A 21,062-nucleotide genomic window follows, 5' to 3' on the forward strand; every position below is an offset into this window, starting at 1 on the left:
GGACTACGCTAGGCATTTTTATACAAGTAAGCTGCATAGTGGTGGCTCTTTTAGGATTATTTAATCTTTTTTTTTAAATCTGAAATTAGCCTAGATTAAATATAGAAACACAGAGAGAAAAATAAACAAAACAAAACACAAGGGGACAGGCAAAAAAACACAGAGAGCAGTGTTGCTTCACTCTTTAAACATCGACTACTTATTTGTTCTTCCTGCACAAATCCCAACAGTCCTCATTACGTTAAAATGAGCTGTACGTACGTAGGTAGGTAGGTAAGTTGGTAAGTTAGTAGGCAGGTAGGTAAGTTGGTAGGAAGGGAGGCCAGTTGGTAGATAAGTAGGTCAGTAAATTGGTAGGTAGGTCGGTCGGTAGATAAATTGGTAGGTAGGTAGGTAGGTAGGTCTGTAAATTGGTAAGTAGATTAGTAAATTGCTAGGTAGGTTGGTCGGTCAAAAGGTATGTTGGTTGCTAGGTAGGTAAGTTGGTAAGTTAGTGGGCAGGTAGGTAAGTTGGTAGGAAGGGACGTCAGTTGGTAGATAAGTAGGTTGGTAAGTTGGTAGGTAGGTCGGTCGGTCTGTAAGTCGGTAAGTAGATTAGTAAATTGCTAGGTAGGTCGGTTGGTCAAAAGGTACGTTGGTAGGTAAGTTGGTAAGTTAGTAGGCAGGTAAATAAGATGGTAGAAAGGGAGGTCAGTTGGTAGATAAGTGTTTCATTGGGACTTTCAAGTACACACTAAAACATAGAGAAGTCAGATGTACATGTGCCAGCTGGAGATAAAAAAAACACACCTTGTGTTCAGTGAGGGTCAGCAGGGAGGGGAAACGCTCGCCACATATGGGACACATGTAGTGTTTTGCGGGACCTCGGTGTGTCTGGGCGTGTTCACGAAGTCCGTTCTCAGAGAAGAACGTTCTGGAGCAAACGTTGCACTTGTGGTTCCCTTTGATGAAGTCGGCCTTCTTCTTTCGAGAACCTAGTCAACATCATGGGAGTTATTTTCAAGTATGAGTTAAATATGAAATTCATAAAAACTGCGGGGGAATGATTCATTACCAGCATCGTCATCTCCAGGTCGGATGTTGTGGTCACGCAGTCTGTGGTTCTGCAGAAGCGACTCCATTGTGTAGGCCGCTCCGCAGATGTCACAAGCGTACATGGGCTCAGAATTGTCCAGCTCCTCCTCGCCGCCGCTCGCCTCATGACTGTTGACCGTGTCTCCTCCCTGGTTCCCTCCTCCCACAACTCCACCCTTCAGCACCATGTTCTGCAGGTCGGCCTGCTCAGCGGCCGCCACCGTCACCCTCTCAACACCTCCCACTCCTCCGTTACCGCCGCCGACTCCTCCCCCGCCGCGCTTGGAGGACTGTGCGAGGCCGTTGGGCGTCCCGTTCTGGCTGCTGCTGCTCCCCGTGCCTCCGCCGTTGCCTGTGATGTTGCCGCCGTCGAAAATGCAGTGCTTCTCCCTCAGGTGGCGCTCTAACAGTGAGATGGCTTGGAAAGCTTTGCCGCAGAAGCGGCACGTGAACTTCTTGCTGTGCGTGGTGATGTGACACTGGAGTTCCACCTCAGTTCCAAACGTCTCGCCGCAGAAGATGCACTTTCGGGGCTTGAGGCCTACAAGACACAACAACTTATTCAAGCCTCACAATCCTCACAATCCCTAATAAAAAGGCCTATTTTTGAAATCCTATCTTGGTGCTTACTTGTTGAAATATTTCAAATCAGAACACCTAACCCCTACTCACTCCCTCAGGTGGTAAACCCAGACGACAGACAAGATTGTTCAAACCCTACAATAATTCTGCCGAATAACTGCTTAAAAAACTGTATTTTTTCTTCTTTTGTTGGTTTTCTCTGGAGTTTTTTTTTTTTTTTCATGCCAATTTAAGCTGTGATCCAGAGAGACGTGCACTGTACCTGCTCCAAGTCCCCCCGGGAGGCCTGCCCTCTGGCCCAGGTGGTTATGTTTAACATGGAGCTGAAGATCTGCCTCTTTCCTGAAGTCCCAGGCACAGGCTGTGCAGCGAAACAGCTTCTTCTCATTGCTATGCTTCACCGCCAAATGCACCTGGATGATGGAGAGCGAGCCGGAGAAGAAAGAGGATTATTAACCTTATTAAGCTCATTCTCTGATCCAGATGTAGAAGAAGAAGAGTCAGTCTCATTCACCTGTATGGAGACTTTAGAGTCAAACACCTCCTGGCACAGAGTGCAGTGATACAGGACAAACGTGTGCATGTCCAGCAGGTGTTTCTGCAGGTCATCCACCGAGGAGAACTGCTTGTCGCAGCTCTCGCACACGTACTGCGTCGACGTTGTGGTGTAGTGCACCGTCAGGTGTTGGAGCAACGCCTCCTGCGACTCAAAGTCCTCTTTGTTGCACTGCGGGCAGGACTGGCGCCTGAGCAGCATTTCCAGGTGCGACTTCAGGTGCGCCTGGAAGCCTTCAAAGCTGGAGAATCGCAGGTCACACTGGTTGCACGGGTAGTCCCCATTGCTGCCCATGGACGGGGTGGAGTCCCCTCCGAGTCTGTGGCGTTTCGGGGAGGAGATCTCCACGTCGGAGGAGGCCGGGCTCAAGTCGGCGACTTTCGCCTGCCGCTTGTTGTTGGCCAGCGGGATGTTCTTGTGGTTCTCCTTTATGTGTTTGGTGAGCTTGAGGAGTGAGCCGAAGATAGGAGAATTGGTGCAGTAAGGGCACGAGTAAACCTGTACACAGACGATAGCTATTAACTTTTTTTAAGATTATCGTACAGCGGCATACACTTGTCTTTAATCCCGAGGGAGCAACAGAGAAGGATGAGGAGTGTGAGCAAGAAAGACAGAGATGAGCACAGGCCAAAAATGACAGATTTGAAACCTAATTCACGACTAATTCTTAACCCTCACCTCCATGAACGACTGAGATGCGGCCTGTAGTACGGGAGACTCCAGTTTGGTCACGCCCCCTCCAGAGGCGGCCCCACCCCCCGTGGCCGAGGGGCAGTGCGTCTGCTGGATGTGTTCCGTAAGCGAGGACTCTGTCAGGAATCCCATGGAACACTGGTTGCAGAAGAAGGCATGGTTCCCCTCTGGATGGATAAGTGAAGCAGATCTTTTTATAGAGTGGTTGCAACAGCCTGTCACTGACCTAATAACACCTACTTATCTTAGAACACCTCTGCCACTTGTTCTCACCACGAAACAGCAATTTTGTAGCTCGAAATTGACGTCTGTAAACCACTGACTCGCCCACACCAAAGCCTGATTTTGCAGCGGACCAGCAGCTCCTCTTTCTCGATGAACTAAAAATGCTACTTTTCTCTATGGACTTTGGTGCTGGAGAGTGAGCAGTGAACACATTTCAGTTTACAGCCAGAAAACGACCCGAAACGACAAGAAAAAGCAAAATAAAGACATTTTTAAGACACCGTAGACTATAACGGACGTGTTTAGTGGCTAAAATCTCTTAACGCACAAGGGCGGGTCCAAAGAAATGGAGTGAAGAGAAGTCAGTGCTGGAAATGCATCAATACTTCATACAAAAACCCTTCAATCCACCTTTAATGTTGCCGTTAGTGCTGGTGTATTAACTGAGCATTCTCAGATTCAGATTCACCTTTATTCACCAACACACAATTCTAAAGGTGTGTTGAACTTGCGGTCATTAGAAAAAACATGGGCACAAACAGTTCTTGTGCTAGCCGTTCTGGTCCTGAATGGATAAAGTGATGGCTATTTGAGAACCTGTATTGTAACTGAGGTACTCCACTTTTAATCCACACAGCTGCCAAAAACACAACCTATAACCCGTCCTTTGTCATATCCCATCTCCACAAACTCACCTAATGTAGTGGATCCTGCCACTAAGCCACCGGGCAGGCAGTGGGTGACTCTGATGTGCTCCTGCAGAGAGTTGATGTCTCCGAACATGTCCGGACAGTAGTTGCAGTGGAAAGCTGTGACGTTCGTGAACTGCAGCAGCGGAAACGCCGCCGCCGCCGCTGCCGTCGTACCGACGCTTCCGCCACTGGCGCGGTGCGCCTTGCGCACGTGTTCGTTGAGATTATAGAGCGTTGGCAGCGTTTCCAGACAGAGCTGACACGTGTGGCTCTGCTGCGGCTTATCTGCGTGGATGGTCTTCAGATGGATCTCCAACACTGCCAGACTGTGGAAGTCTCTCTTTGAGCAGTACGGGCAGGAGGACGTCACTTTACCCCAGCTGCCTCCTCCTGCTGTCGGGACAGACAGATAAAGAGCAGCTTTACAAAAACATAGTGTTGGCTTGAGCGTTCCAAACACTGTCTACTCTGTAGATAAGTGAGTTCTTTACCTCCACCTTGATGACCCAGGCTTATCCCAATCTCCTCCCCGGGGTCGGTTCCTCTTCTGCGGCCTCGCTCGCTGCCCTGGCTGGGTTTTAGCGTGGAGTCGGGCGTGGAGCCTCGCTCCAGGCTGGCGCTGGAATCTGGCGTCGCTGAGCTCATGGAGGCCACACTTCCCAGCGCAGGGTCGGGGCTGGCTGCACTGTGATTGGAGGAGTCGGGCTGGCGATGGCTGTCGAGGTGACAGTAGACGTCCTCCACAGAAGGGAATTGTTCTGAACACACTGGACATCTAAAAAAAAAAAAGAAACAGAAAACAACAGTAAAGTAAAGTTCCAGAATGAAAACAAGTGAATTAACACGAGAGGACCCTGCAGTACTTGTGTTTGCGGTTGGCGTGCTGCGTTTCAATATGCGTGAGCAGAGACGCCTCGTCCAGAAAGATCTCGGGACAGTGGATGCACTGCAGGTCGGCTCTGTCGGACAGCTGCGGGTGTCGGGTCAGGACGTGTTTCTCCAGCTCGTCTGTTTGGCTGAACGTCTCCTCGCAGTAGTCACACATATACAGGTCCTGGTCCAGGTCGCCATCTCCTCCTCCTCCCTTCTTCCCTTCATCCCTCTCACTCCGCAACGCAAGATGCTCTCTGTTTTTGCGGTGAGCCTGCAAGAATCAGGGAGGTGTTGATTTAGACAACTAAAACTAAACAACTAAACAACTAGAGAACCTTTAAACAATCCTGAGTCAGGATCTGGATCACCACCAAAATCTAAAAATCTAAAAGTCAATATGTATTGTCAATGAAAGCAGCGTAATTGTCTTTTTAAAGACGTTTAAAACTGGTTTATTCAACTTTAACTTTGGGGTCATTTCTCACTAGTGCAGAATATGAAACAGAAAAACTCATTTTGAAACAGACGATCTAAGGGTTTTACCTGCATGTGGCTCTGCAGTGACGAGGTGGAGGAGAAGCCGCGCTTGCACACGCTGCACTTGAAAGGTTTGCTGGAGCTGAAGGTGTTGAGTTCGAAATAAAACAGACAAAAAAGTCAAAATCATGACGAGTAGACATTTCACGCCAACGTCAGCAGCAGCAGCAGCGAGAGACTGACCTGTGCGTCTTGAGATGGATCTTCAGGTGATCGGAGCGAGAGAACGCGGCTTCACACTCTTGACAGCTGTACTTCTTGTCTCCTGTTGCAGCCACAGAAACAGACGCCAGAGGGTCAGAGATTCTTCATAGACGTTACAAACGGGACACTTTTGATGCCACTGACCCACATAACAAGAAGTATTTTTTATAACAAAGGGCTACAATGTTTGCACTCTTTAAAAAGGTCCAGTGTGTTAAATTTAGGTTGAATTATTTTTTTATTTGGCAGAAATTGACACTAAAATCATCTGATTGTATAAATTTATATCAGGCACTGGGTCAGATTTGCACCGCAAACCCAATTTGTTGGGTTAGTAGTTTGACGACTTCCTGTCAAAACATTTACAGCATGAGGGATTTTAAATAAAATAGTGTTATATTACATTTTTTAGTAGTTATTCTTCAGTTTTACAAATTCACATTTTCTTTCTAACTAAAGAAAATGTGTTTTTAAGTGAAGTTATCTTTCATTTTATTTTTAGTTATTCTTACAATTAAATATACGTTTTAATAGTGTAACCGAGCACTTTTACCTGTGGAAACCTTTTGCCATAATGGTTGGCCAAAAATAACTTGTTGTTGTTATTCTTAAGTTGTTTTTTTTAATTTTAGGAGTCCCGTGATGATTTTGTTTTTCTCGATTCTTTGTCAGAATTCACACAGTTTAGCGTCATTTATCCACATCGCTGTTGACGTGTAAAGGCCTTAAGATTTTATATAACAGAGTGTGTTTTTTGGAGCATTTTTACGCCTTTTATTTGATTCACACTCAAGAATATTTCTGTAGCTGGACGTTTGGACAAAGGACAACAGTAGCACAATATTTAGTCGGAGTTGACTATCAGAAATGAGTGAATTAAGTGAATTAAATCCAATTTTTACACATCGACAATTACGACAATTCCACAATTGTCGTAATAAATTAGAAGTAGCAGGAAGCGCAGAACGGGCGGCCATCACACGACAGACATTTAGCAGGTAAAACACAACGTGGCACTTACCCGTGTGGAGCTTCACGTGTCGGTCTCTGCTCCTCTTGTGTTTGAACAGGCGGCTGCAGAAGGTGCACTTGAAAGGCAGCTTGTCGCTGTGGATCTGCTCGTGGCGTTTCAGGTAGCTCAGACGGCTGAGACGACGGAAGAAAGAAAAAGAAATAGAACATGAAGACACGCGACACACTGTAGCAATGATTATTTTCCACCAAATGTGTGACAGCACTTTACTCATAAAACCAATTTTTTTTAAAGACTTAAATTCCCAGATGCCGGCAATATTGTCTCAATTTATTCTTGTAGTATTTTTGGAATAGGAAGGAAGTGAAGATAACACATTAGAACTAAGAGTAATATAGAAAATCATTACGGTGACTTTACGCCGTATGTGACAGCTGCTCTTAAAGTGGGTCTGGAGTTGGTCCCGGGAGACATAAGTGAGAAATGTATTCACCTCATTCCCTTTACTGTTTGCCTTAGCGGCCCCTGTTACCATGGTGATAATGAGAATACAGCTTTTTTTTCCAAGTAGTTATTGGAATTCATGAGAGCAGAGTAGGAAAGTGACTATAAGGCGACATCCACACGACTCGATTCTAAACTTAAAACTTCCACACTAACCTGGCATCTATAAGTCCCAAAGAACGTGAGAGTTTTCAAACTAAGTACGTTTTTTTTGTTTGAAAACTTCTGGTTCTGGAGCTTAAACCTGACCCACGCTAGAGGATATTTGGCCAGAATCAGAATCTGGCCCTTCTGATTTTAGGCTGATTTCAGCAGATTATCTGACCAAATTATACTGTAGTGTGAGGGGATTAAAGACACAATTTTAATCAGAGTCTTCCTTCTCAGGATTAAAACATTGAAAATCATTTACAAAGTTCTGCATTAGCTTCCCAATTGTCTTTTAATGGTCACAAGACGACAATCTGCTGTTGTAGAACCTTCTAAACCTAAGAAGACCAGGAGTGTCAGTGTAGACGCGTGGATTATGGACACTCATCTGAACTCAGAATATCCGGAAATATTTATCTTAAACACACCTTAACAGAAGGGGAGATTGAGACGCCTTGTAGCTTCAGTGGAAACTTTCCTGAGTGGGCGTGACAACAAAGGCCGTCGCAGCAAAGCTAACTGCTAGGCTAGTGTGTTAATTTCCCTGTAAACCCTGAGTTAGCCAGCATTTACTAACAGAGAAGGCTAGTTATGACTGATAAAAGAGTTTAAAGAGATTAAATGCCAACAACATCTATAGAAGGCCATACCGAAAAAAGTGTAGCGAGAAGAAGTGCAGCTACTTCCTGTTAAAAAAGGCTACTTCCTGTCAAGACAATTTACAGGTGTAGATTTCATCTTATAAGTGATTTTTTATAAAAAATAAAACACACATTTTCACGTTATCTTTCATTTTAGACATAATTTGGCCACTTTCTTAAAATGGTACCTGCAACAGGAAGTAGCCACACTTTAGCTTTTTAGCTTCAGGTTTCTGGCATGGACCGGGTTAGCAAAACACGCTACCGCTAGCTAGCCGCTGCGGTGTTTAGTTTTTCGCCGTTAGCTGAAACGCTCAGACTGCTTTTGTTTGAAAGTAGGCGTAAGGGTGTAGCCCAAACCTCCTAAAGACGTCAGTGTTTATGGTTTATGGTCTGTACAGCGAGGTGACATCCGCAGCCTCTTAGGGAAGTTTATTTACCTGAAGGACTTGTCACAGAACTGGCAGGGGTACGGCAGACCCGTGCCTCCCTCTTCTTCCCCGCCGGTGGCCATGCCGAGGTCACAGCAGCCATCGGGCAACTGCGAGGGCGACGCCACGTCTTTGCTGGACGGCGATGAAGGCACCCACGACAGACCTGCAGGGTCATCGTCGCCATCTGACCGAGAGGGAAGCAGGAAGTGTTCAGGACTATGTTTTTGTGTCTGTGTGTGTGTGTGTGTGTGTGTGTGTGTGTGTGTGCAGCTGCTTGCACAATTACAAAAGAAGACAAGAGAGCGCAGACTGAAAAACTGGGGGTAAAACCAGGAGCATTACAGTGATTAAATAGTTGCATCTTTCTTGGAAGGCAAAAGGCGAGAGAGGCAGCCTGTGGGAGTTTGAATAAGAAAAAGAGGATATAAACAAAAAAAAATAAACACATTTATCCTGCTTACACACACACACATAAATAGAGAGGGGAAATGAGGATGGCAGAGATAAAGAGAGAGAATAGAACAGAAGAGAGAGTAAGACACACACACACACACACACACACACACACTCCGGCGGCAGCAGCAACATCTAAATAGAAAGCTCCAAGAACTATGTATCCCCGGTGGAGCCCAGAAATAAGGACAGAGTGTATTTTCTCTCCCTTCATCCTCCCTCTGCAGCCATCCCTCGTTCCATCCCTCCCCTCCCATCCCGCCATCCGTCCCCGAGGACCATAGATCCGCCTCATCATATTTTCATTAGGGCCCTGGCAGATTGAAACGTCGGAAAAGCGATTAGGAGATGTGGAGAGCAGAGCGTAAAAGATGGCGATATTCACTCCCTTTATCTGTCATACATAAGAGATTATGCATTGCTCTTTTCCCTTTTTTCACACTCCCTTTTTTTTTCTCCCCCTACTGTGTAGTCTGGCACGGAGGCGACAGAAAGGCCACGACTCCCTTAATAGACACTTCAGAATGGAGTCGAGTCGACAAAAGGGGGGCGGCTGAAAAACGCTTGATACTGTTCTTTTCTTCTTTGTGGAGCAGCACAGTGAGCCTACTTAGCATTTGCCGGGAAGGAGGTGAGGAGCGGGTCTTTCTCAGCTTTGATCTGACATCTTCATCAACCCAAGACCAGCGACGCATCAAAGACGCCGTTCAGATCTGTTATTAGCGATCCAGTCGCGCTAAACACACGTCTAAATGCTCCTAATCCAGCCGGCATTTTACACTAATCTAGGACTGCAACTCATACGCGATTAATCTGACGTTTATGTCTCGGTAATAAAGTAAACGTTGGGTCCATAAAAGTGTTGAAATGATTGTTTTAATGATTTATTTGTAATGTGGGACAAAGAAACCATCAAATATTCAACTCTAAAAACCACTGCCACATGTTTCATGTCACAACAGCACGAGTAGAGCGTGTTTTCAACGGGGTCAGAGACACAATCAGTGGGAAAAGTTAGTGCTGAATGTGCCAGTGTTCAGTTGAACGGCAGTATCTCTGCAAGGCAAACACTCCCGACACATGAGCGCCGAGCCGTGTGCAGCACAGACGTTTCTCCTGATCATTTTAGAAAGCTCTCAACGCTACGTTTTTACCTCAGCCCACTCCTGCGTGTGTGTGTGTGTGTCGAGTCTACCGAGTATTACGACGTGCAGAGAGAAAACAGATCCTTGTGATGAATCGATCACCGGGAAAATGTAGGCACTGGGATGAGCAAATAGAAATCTACAGGGGGGTCTGAGTAGAAGCATGAATTATAAATTTGACTAGCAGCAAGAAGGGAAAATAGGAGAAAGAAATGGCTGGAGAAAACATTTGAGATTAACATTAACCGAGAGACGATGTGACTGACAAGACACTGACGAGGGAGAAGCAGGACGAGATTAGTTTAAACCCCGTTGTGAGATTTAATTGTTCAGATATTTGCATCGGTTAGAAAAGTTCACGTTGATCAGCTGTGGCTGACGAGAAGGAAGTGACTCTAAATGCTGTCGTGCACGTGTCAGGCCTACACGGCGCTGTAGCACCGCTTAGATACATAGAATATGCCATAGCTGCAAAGCTAACTGCTAGGACAGGATAACCACAGTATGTGAATTAGCTTGCATACAACTGAGCGCTGATGGTCGTCTTCAGGAACCTCGTAGCTTTCTAGCGCTGATACTTTGCGGTGGAACCTTTGCTGAGCGTGGGTGACAACGAAGGCCATCACAGCAAAGCTAACTGCTAATTTGCCTGTAAAACCCTGAGTTAGCGAGCGTTGCTAACAGAGAATTGATTTAAGAAAGAGGTTAAATGCAAAGTGGATATACACCATCTATAGAAGGCCATACCAAAAAACCTAATTTGTTCTGCGCATGTGTGAAGCACAGTTACTTCCTGTCAAAACAGGCTACTTCCTGTCAAGACTATTTATGAAACTTGCAGTGATTTTACATAAAATAATATTAGATTTTATCGTAAGTCGTAATTTGGCCACTTTCTTACAACAGTACTTATAAAAGGAAGTAGCCGCACTTCTGCAGCTCCAGGTTTCTGGCATGGATTAGGTAGCAACCAAGGAAAATTATGACTATTTATGAAACTTGCAGGGATTTTACATAAAATAATGTTCGATTTTATCTTATAAGTTATTTTTATATGTTATCTTTCATTTTAGTCGTAAATTGGCCACTTTTTTAAAACAACACTTGTAAAAGGCAGCAAAGCTAACTGCTACGCTAGTATGATAATTTGCCTGTAAAACCCTGAGTTAGCGAGCGTTGCTAACGGAGAAAGCAAGTTATGACTGATTAAAGAGTTTAAAGAGGATAGACAACATCTCCAGACAAAAAGGAAATAAAAGTTATAATAAAGCAAAAACAATCTCAAAACACAAGATAAGTCGTTGTTTTATACACAAAATCACAAGGGTAGCAAATCAAGATTTTTACCCAAAAAAATAGTATTTCAGGGTTCCATAAATGCCTGTACTGTGTGTGGCCCTAAAACACTGAACGACAGGTGTATCAGGAGCAGAGATTAAGCATTTTTAAACTAAAAGGGATTAAATGGTGATGTGCCAGAGGTGGGGCAAGTGAGACGAGGGTGTTTGAACTGAACAAGACGTCAGAGAAAAGGGGGAGAAATCACTTTCTGAGGAAGCGGGTGGAGTGGTGTCGGGAAAAAAAAGAAGAAGGGGAGGAGAGATTAGCGTCATTAAGGAGCCCTAATCCTCTGACGAGCGTGGCTGCCGCTAAAATGGAGGATCACACGGCTTTTTAACGCCGCCTTTGTCAGTCGGCCGCAAGGGGACCCGGCAAGATGAGGCCGAGCGGCAAACTGGGAGAAAGTGGAGGAAGAGGAGGAGGAGGAGGAGGGGGGGAGCGAAGAAAATTTCTATGAAAAGTTAAATTAGAGAAGAACCCTAGAGAGGTGAGGAGATGAGGAGCATGGATGGTTTAGGGAAGAGGGGTGGGGGGTAGGATTGGAAAAAAACAAGAGGGAGTAAAAGAAGTTGGAGAAAAGAGAGAAACAGGCGGACGCCAGCGCACGCTGTTCCTGCCCCCGTCTCCTCCTCCTTTCTGTTCTTCTCAAATGAACAAGAGGAGCAGAGAGGAGGACCACAGGGCCCCAGCCTCCCCCCCACAAATGTCTCACTCTACAGTCTCATCCATTCCCTCAACCCGTCATCCCTCCTTCTGTCCCCAGCAGTCCCTCTTCTCGTCTGTCTTCATCTCTTCTCCACCGTCCTCCCTCACTCCCTCCCTCCTTCCCTCCCTCCCTCTGTCCGTCAGCTTTCATGTTGTGACTCATTATAGCGCCGACGTCCCTCCGACAGTTTTTCCCCTACTGATGTTGGCCTTCACCCCCGTGTCTGGGCCTGGACAGGACTGAGGGAGAGAAGGGAGGAGCGGGGGGAGGAGTGGGATCCAGATGGACAGACTCAGAACTCCAGAGGAGAGGGAGGAGATGGTGGGATGAAAGAGAGGAGAGGAGAGGAGAGGAGAGGAGAGGAGAGGAGAGAACTTGGAGGTCTGCTGAACAAAACTGGGGAAAAAAAAGCCAAAGAGGACATAAATGGACCGCCTCTGTCTACCTGAAACAAGACACACACACACACACACACACACACACACACATGCTCGCTGTGTGTCGCTGTAACAGGCCAGACCTCGTGGACACGTGTGGAGGACACAGCCTTGGTGAAACACTCGCTAATGAAGACACACACACACACACACGCTGATCGAGCTCTCTTTATGTTTCTGCCTCCCATCGTCGACTTCCCCTCAACACGAACCCTAACTTTGTCGCTCAGAGGGGGAAACCAAATCAAAGCTGATGAAGAAGAACTTTCAGAACTTTCCCATAATAATATCTTTCTTTTGTTTAGGGTTCGAGAGGTGACGTTGTAATTATCTCAAAGTCACCAATTGGTTTTATGTATGAAAACATACATATTTTTTTCTCCAAAAACAGCTTTCTCGGGCTCCCAAAATGTCCCCTAAACCCATGGTTCTCAAACTGTAGGACATGTACCACCAGTGGTACGTGTGCTTCCTCTGGTGGCACTTGGAGGCAAAAGATCCGAAATACGAGCTGAGGAATTTTGACCGCAGTGTGTAGAAAATGAAACAAATAAATGATAATAACTAGAGTCACCTTATCTCTTCAGCTCCATCTTAATCTAATCTCACTATTCCAGTGTGTGAAGTACATGTGAGGAAGAGGAGGATGATGAGAGTAAATCTGCCAAGCAGACTTTGCTCGACGTACTTTCTCAGGTGTTACTTTGATATAAAAAGTTTAAGAACCATTGCTCTAATCTCGTTCTGTGCACACGTGCCACTACCAGCTTTTCAAAAATGTGAAAACACAAAAAACAAAAGCTCTATTTGAAATATTCATCGAAGAAGAACTGACAGTGAAGTCAGCTGATTTGGCGACAGAAAAACGTCACTCCAGCCCAAAGTCTGTTCACATGGGTTAGGGTAACCCTAACCCTCGAGCAGGAACAAACAATAGCCCATGTCCTCCATCGATGTCGTTGTACTGGTACGATGTCACGTTACACGGCCATCTGACACGGCCCACACCCTACCCACCTACCAAGTTATGGTACTGACCCAGGACTGTACCAAACTAAAGCCTAACCATCATGGAAACACAGATTTACCTGTGAAGGACACAAAAGGTTCTTTTCCATTTTGAAAAACCTTGGGGAACTTCCACGCCAAAAGAAGTACCTACTCACGACTAGGGATTGAAAGGAACTTTGGAGGGCCGGGGCTACATGCTAAACTATTTAAGCTCGCACAGCAACAAGGGTTAGGTTTTAATCATTTAAAAAACATGGATCAAAAGAGAAGAAACCTACGAGTGGATGGACGACGAGGTCCAAGCTCATTCGTGCGTATTAGCCGAGGAGGAGGTTCGGTGGGAACTTTGAGTTTGGCGACACGAACCGACCGAGTTTATACCAGAATAGCAGACGAGCTGGGCGGAGCTAAATGTGCGGCACACACCGAGACAATCCAGGAAATATGAAAGAAACTTATTCAGGAGTATGAGACGCTGAAGAACCACAACAGCAGTTTGAATAAGGCAATCAGAGATGGCAGACTTCGGCCCATTCACGCAACAAGCCTCTGGCGGCCTCTGGTGGTCATGGCAAGTGTGGAAACACAAACAGACACACAGAGCCACTAGAACAATGTAATAAATGCTACTACTTGGCCACAGACTCTGGTACTACAACAACAAAGGAGTCAGTAACCTCGTTGCTTGAGTATGTTAAGTCGTCCTGATTTGAATCAATTTTCCGGGAACTTTTGAGGTGCACGGATTACCAGGAATTCTTTTCCCCGGGCAAATAAGTTCCTGGTAATGTTGGCGCAAAAAGGGGCTTAAGACCCAGATGAACAAGAACCTTCATAGACTGAAGGTCTTTGCACAGCGGACGCGATGAGAATATACGAGACGAGAGTGCGGATAATTCGTAAAAGGAAGTCACCCGATGTTGATTGGACACATCGCAGGAATAAAGCGCGTCTGTTGTGCTAACGGCCTTAAAAAGGACAATAAACCAACAGTAAATGAAAATGTTCAGCTTGCTTTTAGCCCTTTACCTGCTTAACATTTGAATCCACCTTTCACAGCCTGTCTCCCTCTCTCTCACCCCCACCTCCCCTGCCTGCCCATTTCCGCCTCACCCCCTCCTCCCCCTGCCCCCATCTGACTCTCCCGACTCCCACTCTCCACCTTTCTGCTTGGCCATCAGCCCAGACCTGCACCTTTCCCAGGGAGACCCCTGCTGGCCTCCTACGCCTCCATCCCTCTCTTGCTCCATCCTTACTTCCACCGCTCCCCAGGCCCCCTCCGATGGCCCCAGGCTGCCCCAGGCACACACACACACACACACACAGCCCCAGACTCACCATAGGGGGCAGAAAAACAACTTCCACCCTTGGCTCACTCTGGGCAGCACAGCGCACACTCACTCATGGCTTCACACACACACACGCAAACACAATTAAGAGTCAAAATTCAATATCCTACACCGCGTTAAGTGTAATGGAAAACAGGCCGGTGGCACAGGAGCTCGTCATCATTTCTCCAGCTCCGAGGTTTTCTGGGTTTTTTCCTGTAAAGAACTTCCCGCCGGTCACAATAACAGCCAGTCCGTGCTTTTTGGATCCACGCTGGAAATCGTTCAGATTGGAAAATCCACACACACTAAGAAATCACATGATTTGTGAGACGGAGATTGCGCCAAATGATTCGAGGCCGTTTCTGTGAATTAAGTGACAAAAACCACGGCGGTCAAGATGGTTTTCATCCTGAAATAATGACAATAATAGAGACTTATGTGGAGCAGAGGTTGAGGGTTTGATCCCCTGCCTGCGTGTCCTCGAGCAAAGAGAACACTGACTGCCAGTTTGCCCCGACGGCTGCCAAAAGTGTGTGTGTGTGTGTGTGTGTGTGTGTAAATGAGTCTGTGTGAGAAAAGCTCAACACAAATACTTCAATCAGGACCCGAGCGCTAGTGCGAATGCAAGGAAGCTATTGTTCCTGTTCATTTTTGAGGGCGCTAACATGCGTACAACAAATGCGATAGTGGCATAGGGCACGAACCGAGCTCTATAGCGCCCCCCAGAAGTCGGGTCATGGTCACACAAAAGTCGTCGGATCAGGACGATATTTGGTGAATGTGTGGGAATTTTTTGACGCGAGAGAAAGTGGCCAAAATTGCGTTAAACGCTGCATTTTGGATTATCACTATCGTGTCTAAGTCGCACATAGTTGTGCTGATTTTAACCAAACTTGGTACAGGTGTCGCTCTCATGATTCCAAACACATTTCTAATGTACTTCCATTAGCTCCATCGTTGTTTCTGAAACTATGAGAAAATGCTGAATAAAGGAAATGGATAAAAATCACTTTAATTTGGTTAATTCAATCCATTTTTGTTTAGTTTGAATTATCTAAATTCATGTAATGTGTTACCAAATAAAGTAGTAGTCGTGCGGTCGTCACCTTAGACGTTATAAACACAAACAAACAGAAAAGTCTGCATAATGTCGGGTTCAGTAGTTCAGTGTGTGCTTTGAGGGACCTGCAGTCCTGTGTGTGTGTGTGTGTGTGTGTGTGTGTGTGAGAGACGTTGTCCTTGCAGTTCACATGGGACACACACACACACAGGTTTGTGCAGCTGTCCTTTAAAGGCCTCTAACTGACTTCCATTCATTTTTGGACAATCTAAACAAAGTCCCATACCAAACCTAAACTCACAAAAGTGACGTCCTGCCTCATTAGGGACCGGGTTTTGGTCTCCAATGAGGACTACAGAGGTCCTGACAAGGTCAGCGTTTATGATAAGAGGCAACAAACACAAGCACACACAATCATACCCCATATGTGCCACAGCGAGGACAGATAGAGAGGACGACACAGCAGTCTGTCCGGGGCTTGGGCCCTGGAGGACACGGTGGTGGACACACACACACACACACACACACACACACACACGGCTGTGGGGACCCTCACCTTCTGCCCTGGGATTGGATCCCGGCTGCTTTGGACACTTTTGGGCGCCAACTGCTCCATATGGGCAGTGTGGGTCTGCGCGTGTGTGTTTTGAGGGCAGAAGGTGAGGGGCAGGGGGCTAAGGATGGGGGTGTGTGTTGGACAGCGAGTGGACAGATGACAGGTTTGTCCTCTCTCCACACACACACACACACACACACACACACACTGTCTGAGTGTTTAAAAACGAGGTCAGCGCAGGTAACACAGAGTTAAAGAACTAGTTTGTGTGTTTTTTTGTTGACTTTGCTGAGATCACAGTTATTAAATAAGCTTTCAAAATAAGAGTTTGACCAGTGTGGGGCTTTTTTTGATATAGTAGGTAAATCTTCATGTGGTAAAATACAACAGTTTAATAATAAACGATGTTTAAAATAGCTTGACAACACATACACTGTGTATTAGGGCTGTAACTAACGATTATTTTCATAATCGATGAACCTGTCGATTATTCTCTCGATTAATCGAGTACTCGTTTGGTCCAGAAAATGTGGAAATGATGATGTTCTCCAATGTCTTTGTTTTTGTCCACAAACCAAAATGATTCAGATTTAATGAAGAAAATATTCACATTTAAGAAGCTGAAGAATCAGAAAAAAAAACAACAACAACCTCAAATGACGATTAATTTAGTATTTGATTAACAATCGATTAATCGAGTCATTGTTTCAGCCCTACTCTGTATTAATACAAAATAATACACAGACTAAATTTGAAATACATGATTATTAAATATAGATTAAATAGATTTTTAGTGCACTTCACAGCTCAGAAAAGTAGATTTAAAAATACTTTTTTTGAGATGATCAATATATGCTTTCAATTAGAAAATTGTTTGGGATTCCAAATTATAATTACAAAATAAAGAAATAATAGTCCCAGGGAAAACTACTACTACTATTATTATTGATAATTAATTGATGCTTTCTGATTTTTCCACTTCTTAAATGTGAATATTTTCCAGGTTTCGTCGCTCCATTTGACAAATTAAGTCATTAAAACTGAAATTTATGGACCAAACTTAACACTGAGCTGCAGTTCTCATGATGTCACCGCTGGTCACAGTAACATACGTGTTCAAATAAATGAATTTTGGTCACAAAATGCTTCCACAAAGCCAGAAGACATGGACGGACAAAAACAAACACACACACAGTCTGTCTCTCTCGCTCTCTGCTCCACACACACACACACACACACACACACACACACACACACACACACACACACACACACACACACACACACACACACACACACACCATGTGGTGGAGGACGACTGGCATCTGCTTCCTCTTACTCGTCCCTGTTTTCATCTCTACCACCTTCCTTTTAATCAGTATAAACATCATCATCATCCTTTCTTTACCTCCGTCCAGAGAGCGCGACACCTCCTCGTGGTTCTATACTTAACTGTTTTTTTCCTGTCTGTCTGTCTGTCTGTCTGTCTGTTTGTTTGTTTCGTTCAGAAATGAGAACCAGCTGTCGGGCAGAGTGTTGGACAAACAACAACACCATGCCAACGCACACATATGCACTCACACACAATGGCGCGCGTGTGCCGGAAGCTATATCATCTATTTATAAGACGGAGGTTTGATGGAGAGCTCACGAGACGAGAAACACCAAACCATAAACCTTACCCTAGAGCCACAGTTCAAATCTTAGCCCTGAACTTCCTCAGTAACGAGGTTCATCTGCCTCGTTAGGACCGGGTTTTTTTTGGTCCACCGGTCCTGACAAGGTCCTAAAGAGGCAGCAGATATAAGTACACGTAGACACGTTCGCACAAAAGTGCACCTATGCACATAAGTAGGCCCTGAAATGGCCACAAAACTGTAATAATGCACACGCGGTGATGAATAACAACAGCCCAGTTGTTTTTCCTTTAGTGCCGCCCGGTGAATAATAACGGATAATTAGCATTTAGCGGGAACCCTCGTATAGGAGCGCGTGCGTGTGTGTGCGTGTGTGTGCGTTCATCATTCACAACAAAACTGCATCCGCCGCAAATGGACGTGATTGATCTGAGACAAGTGTGCGCACACACGCACACGCACAGAGACAAACACACAACATCCTCCTGCTTTCACCTGTACCAAACATGAGGGACCTTTGAATAAGTGATGTCGGCAGCTGGAGCCTGCTGCTCAAAACATCAACAACACACTGTTACACAGACATGAACTGTTTCCTGTTGTCCGTGAGGACGCCACGAGGACACGGTCCACGTTTGTTCAGACTTTCATTTGCAGCGTTCTCTGCTCATTTGAACACTTATTAAAGCTGTAGTACGTAACTTTTAGTCTCCGCCCACCCGTGTGCTGCTGCTGTAAACACACAAACGCTCCCTCGGTCAGACGTGTTTGACGGAGTCTGCAAATAGTGTGTAACAGTGTGCACAGTGAGTCAAAATAGTTTAAAATTAAAATATTATCCAATTTTGTCCCTTTAAATCCTTAAATTGCAGCTTTTTGTGCTCATTTAAACACTAACGAATTATATCAAAAGTGTGCATTTTGTCTCCGCCCACCCCTGTGCTGCTGCTGCTGGATACACGCAAGCGCTCCCTCAGTCAGGTCTGTTTGACGGAGCCTGTTTTCAAATAAAGGACGAAGCGAATCACGTTGCAGAACAACGAAAATAGGCAAAAGTTACACACTGCAGCTTTAACGCTGATGTGAAATTAGCGCAAATAGTGTGTAACAGTGTGCACAGTAAGTCAAAGTAGTTTCAAATGAAAATATTGTCCCTTTAAATCCTTGATTTGCAGCGTTCTGTGCTCATTTAAACACTTATATGAGCGATATTAAAACCGTAGTACGTAACTTTTAATGTCTCAGTATAGCTGTGTTTAGATCTCGCGCTGCACACAGGAAGTGATTGGATTTACATCAAGGACAGACGGAGGCAACAGCAACACTGCGCTAGTAAAGCGAGAGGTTGACAGAAAAGACAAAGAAGCGTCCACGAAAAGCTTGTTTTCATCAGCGGGATAAACACTTTTTGTCTCCGCCCACCCCTGTGCTGCTGCTGGATACACACAAACGCTCCCTCAGTCAAGTCCAACTGAGCCTGTTTTCAAATAAACAACAAAGCTAATGTCGTAGCGTTGATTCTGATCACGCAGACCAACAATGACCAGAAGTTACGCACTGCAGCTTTAATGATGACGTGGAATTAGAGGAATAAAAGTGCATAAAAACACACAAAAACAGAAGCAGTGCCAGGATATATAAGCTGCCAACAGGCAAAGCTGAGAGGAGACAGGGGGGAGAAAAAAGAGGGGAGAGGGGGAGTCAAGAGAGGGGCAATCAGGCTCCTGGAGTCCCAGGAGAGGACGGTAGAGGGGGGTCCTGGACCCAGGGGAGGCCCAGGAGCAAGCTGCGAGAGGCGGGTACCTCCTGCCCACTGCTCCCCTTCACTCCCTTCCCTTCTGGAGGACGAGATCCTGAACAGCCCCCCATACTCACAACTCCTAAACCCCCCATGAGAGGAAGACACACACACACACACACACACACACACACACACACACAGTGAAGAGGAAGTCCCCACGGGAGGAGCAGAGCAGAGCAGAACACCTGGACCTGCCATTAGTGACACACTCAGGGATTAGAGGCACAGACGGCACCAAAGATGGAGAGAGAGAGAGGGAGAGACGGAGAGAGAGAGAGAGAATGCACACACACACACACACACACACTCTTTATTCCAAAATAAATGAACGAGCAGTGACACAAACAAACACTGATAAAACAGGATGAAGAGGATTCAGGATGACGTTCAGAAATTCCACGTGTGCAGGTGACTTTCATTTACGGTCATTTGAATATCTTTATTATTTCTTAATATCTGTTACTGTAAAAGCAATTTTTATGACTTTTTATGACAAGAACACACAACAACCTAATAACTCAACATATTTCTATGATATCTGTGTATCTAACGTCACATGCTCTGCAGGACTGTCTGTCCCTTTCATCTGAAGGCATTTAAACCATTCAACAACAAAGATATTGGAATTTTGCCACAGAGGTCAACCAACGTGGTTGTTTCTATTATGACCAATAATTGACACTGAGTTTCCTCTATTTGATTAAAAATAACTGTTTATTGATAAGAAATAATGCAAACAATTATAAATAAAACTCAAATGGTTCATCTTTCCAATCTATATTGTACGTCTGCACTGCAATGCAATTGTATACAGTATTCTGATTAGAAATGAAGTATAAATACATGAAATAGGTCAGCAAAACACTATAAAAAGTGAAGTTTTACTGACTTAATAAAGTTTCTGAAAACAAAGATGCAACTGAAATGGCAAACATTGCTCCACCTCTTGTCTGAACTCTCATTTTTATGACAATAATGTATAGAAATCATCGAGAAATTGACTTTTTTGTGCCGTCTGTCGAACGATCAATCATCTAAAGTGAAAGATTTTTGACACACGTTTTATCTCTTTTGAAAAATTGCAGTTTCTTTCGTTGTGGACACTGAGAAGCATGTGTACAACAGTTTGTTGATTTAATCACTTGCTTTTTGAGTCTAAATTCAACAGCAATTGTTAAAAATAAGTGAATGACATGTGACAGCAGAAATCAGAAGTACTGTATATAGTTTTGTCTTTTAAGATTAGAAATCCAGACCATAATAGACACACAGAGAGTGTGTGTGTGTGTGCTGCATAATAATAATTACACGTGTATAAAAACCTTTCGCTCCTCTGAGGAAGACAATATCGCCAGCAGAGGTTTGAGAACAGAGGGAAGAGAAAAGGAGGATAAAGGTAGAGAGGTGAAGGAGACACAATGAGAGGGAGAAAGAAAGAAAGAAAGA

The 21,062-nt window shown here is 45.1% G+C and overlaps 1 protein-coding gene across 3 annotated transcripts in view; it reads right to left on the bottom strand.

The window, feature by feature from the left end:
- znf423 (zinc finger protein 423) overlaps positions 1-21,062 on the bottom strand; it is a 168,225-nt gene that overhangs the window by 82,350 nt on the left and 64,813 nt on the right. For 2 of the 3 annotated variants that reach the window (XM_058645027.1, XM_058645026.1), the window contains exons 4-15: positions 8,145-8,322; positions 6,458-6,582; positions 5,416-5,497; positions 5,239-5,314; positions 4,686-4,966; positions 4,314-4,597; positions 3,826-4,242; positions 2,891-3,072; positions 2,171-2,710; positions 1,919-2,069; positions 1,055-1,615; positions 790-974 (exon numbers count right to left, since the gene is read on the bottom strand). In XM_058645027.1, the coding sequence (XP_058501010.1) occupies positions 790-974; positions 1,055-1,615; positions 1,919-2,069; positions 2,171-2,710; positions 2,891-3,072; positions 3,826-4,242; positions 4,314-4,597; positions 4,686-4,966; positions 5,239-5,314; positions 5,416-5,497; positions 6,458-6,582; positions 8,145-8,322 (3,062 nt within the window). The remainder of the gene's footprint in view (positions 1-789; positions 975-1,054; positions 1,616-1,918; positions 2,070-2,170; positions 2,711-2,890; positions 3,073-3,825; positions 4,243-4,313; positions 4,598-4,685; positions 4,967-5,238; positions 5,315-5,415; positions 5,498-6,457; positions 6,583-8,144; positions 8,323-21,062) is intronic. The other variant, XM_058645028.1, reaches the window with a different exon arrangement.

Source organism: Solea solea, chromosome 12 (assembly GCF_958295425.1).
Source record: "Solea solea chromosome 12, fSolSol10.1, whole genome shotgun sequence".
NCBI classification, from domain to species: Eukaryota; Metazoa; Chordata; class Actinopteri; order Pleuronectiformes; family Soleidae; genus Solea; species Solea solea.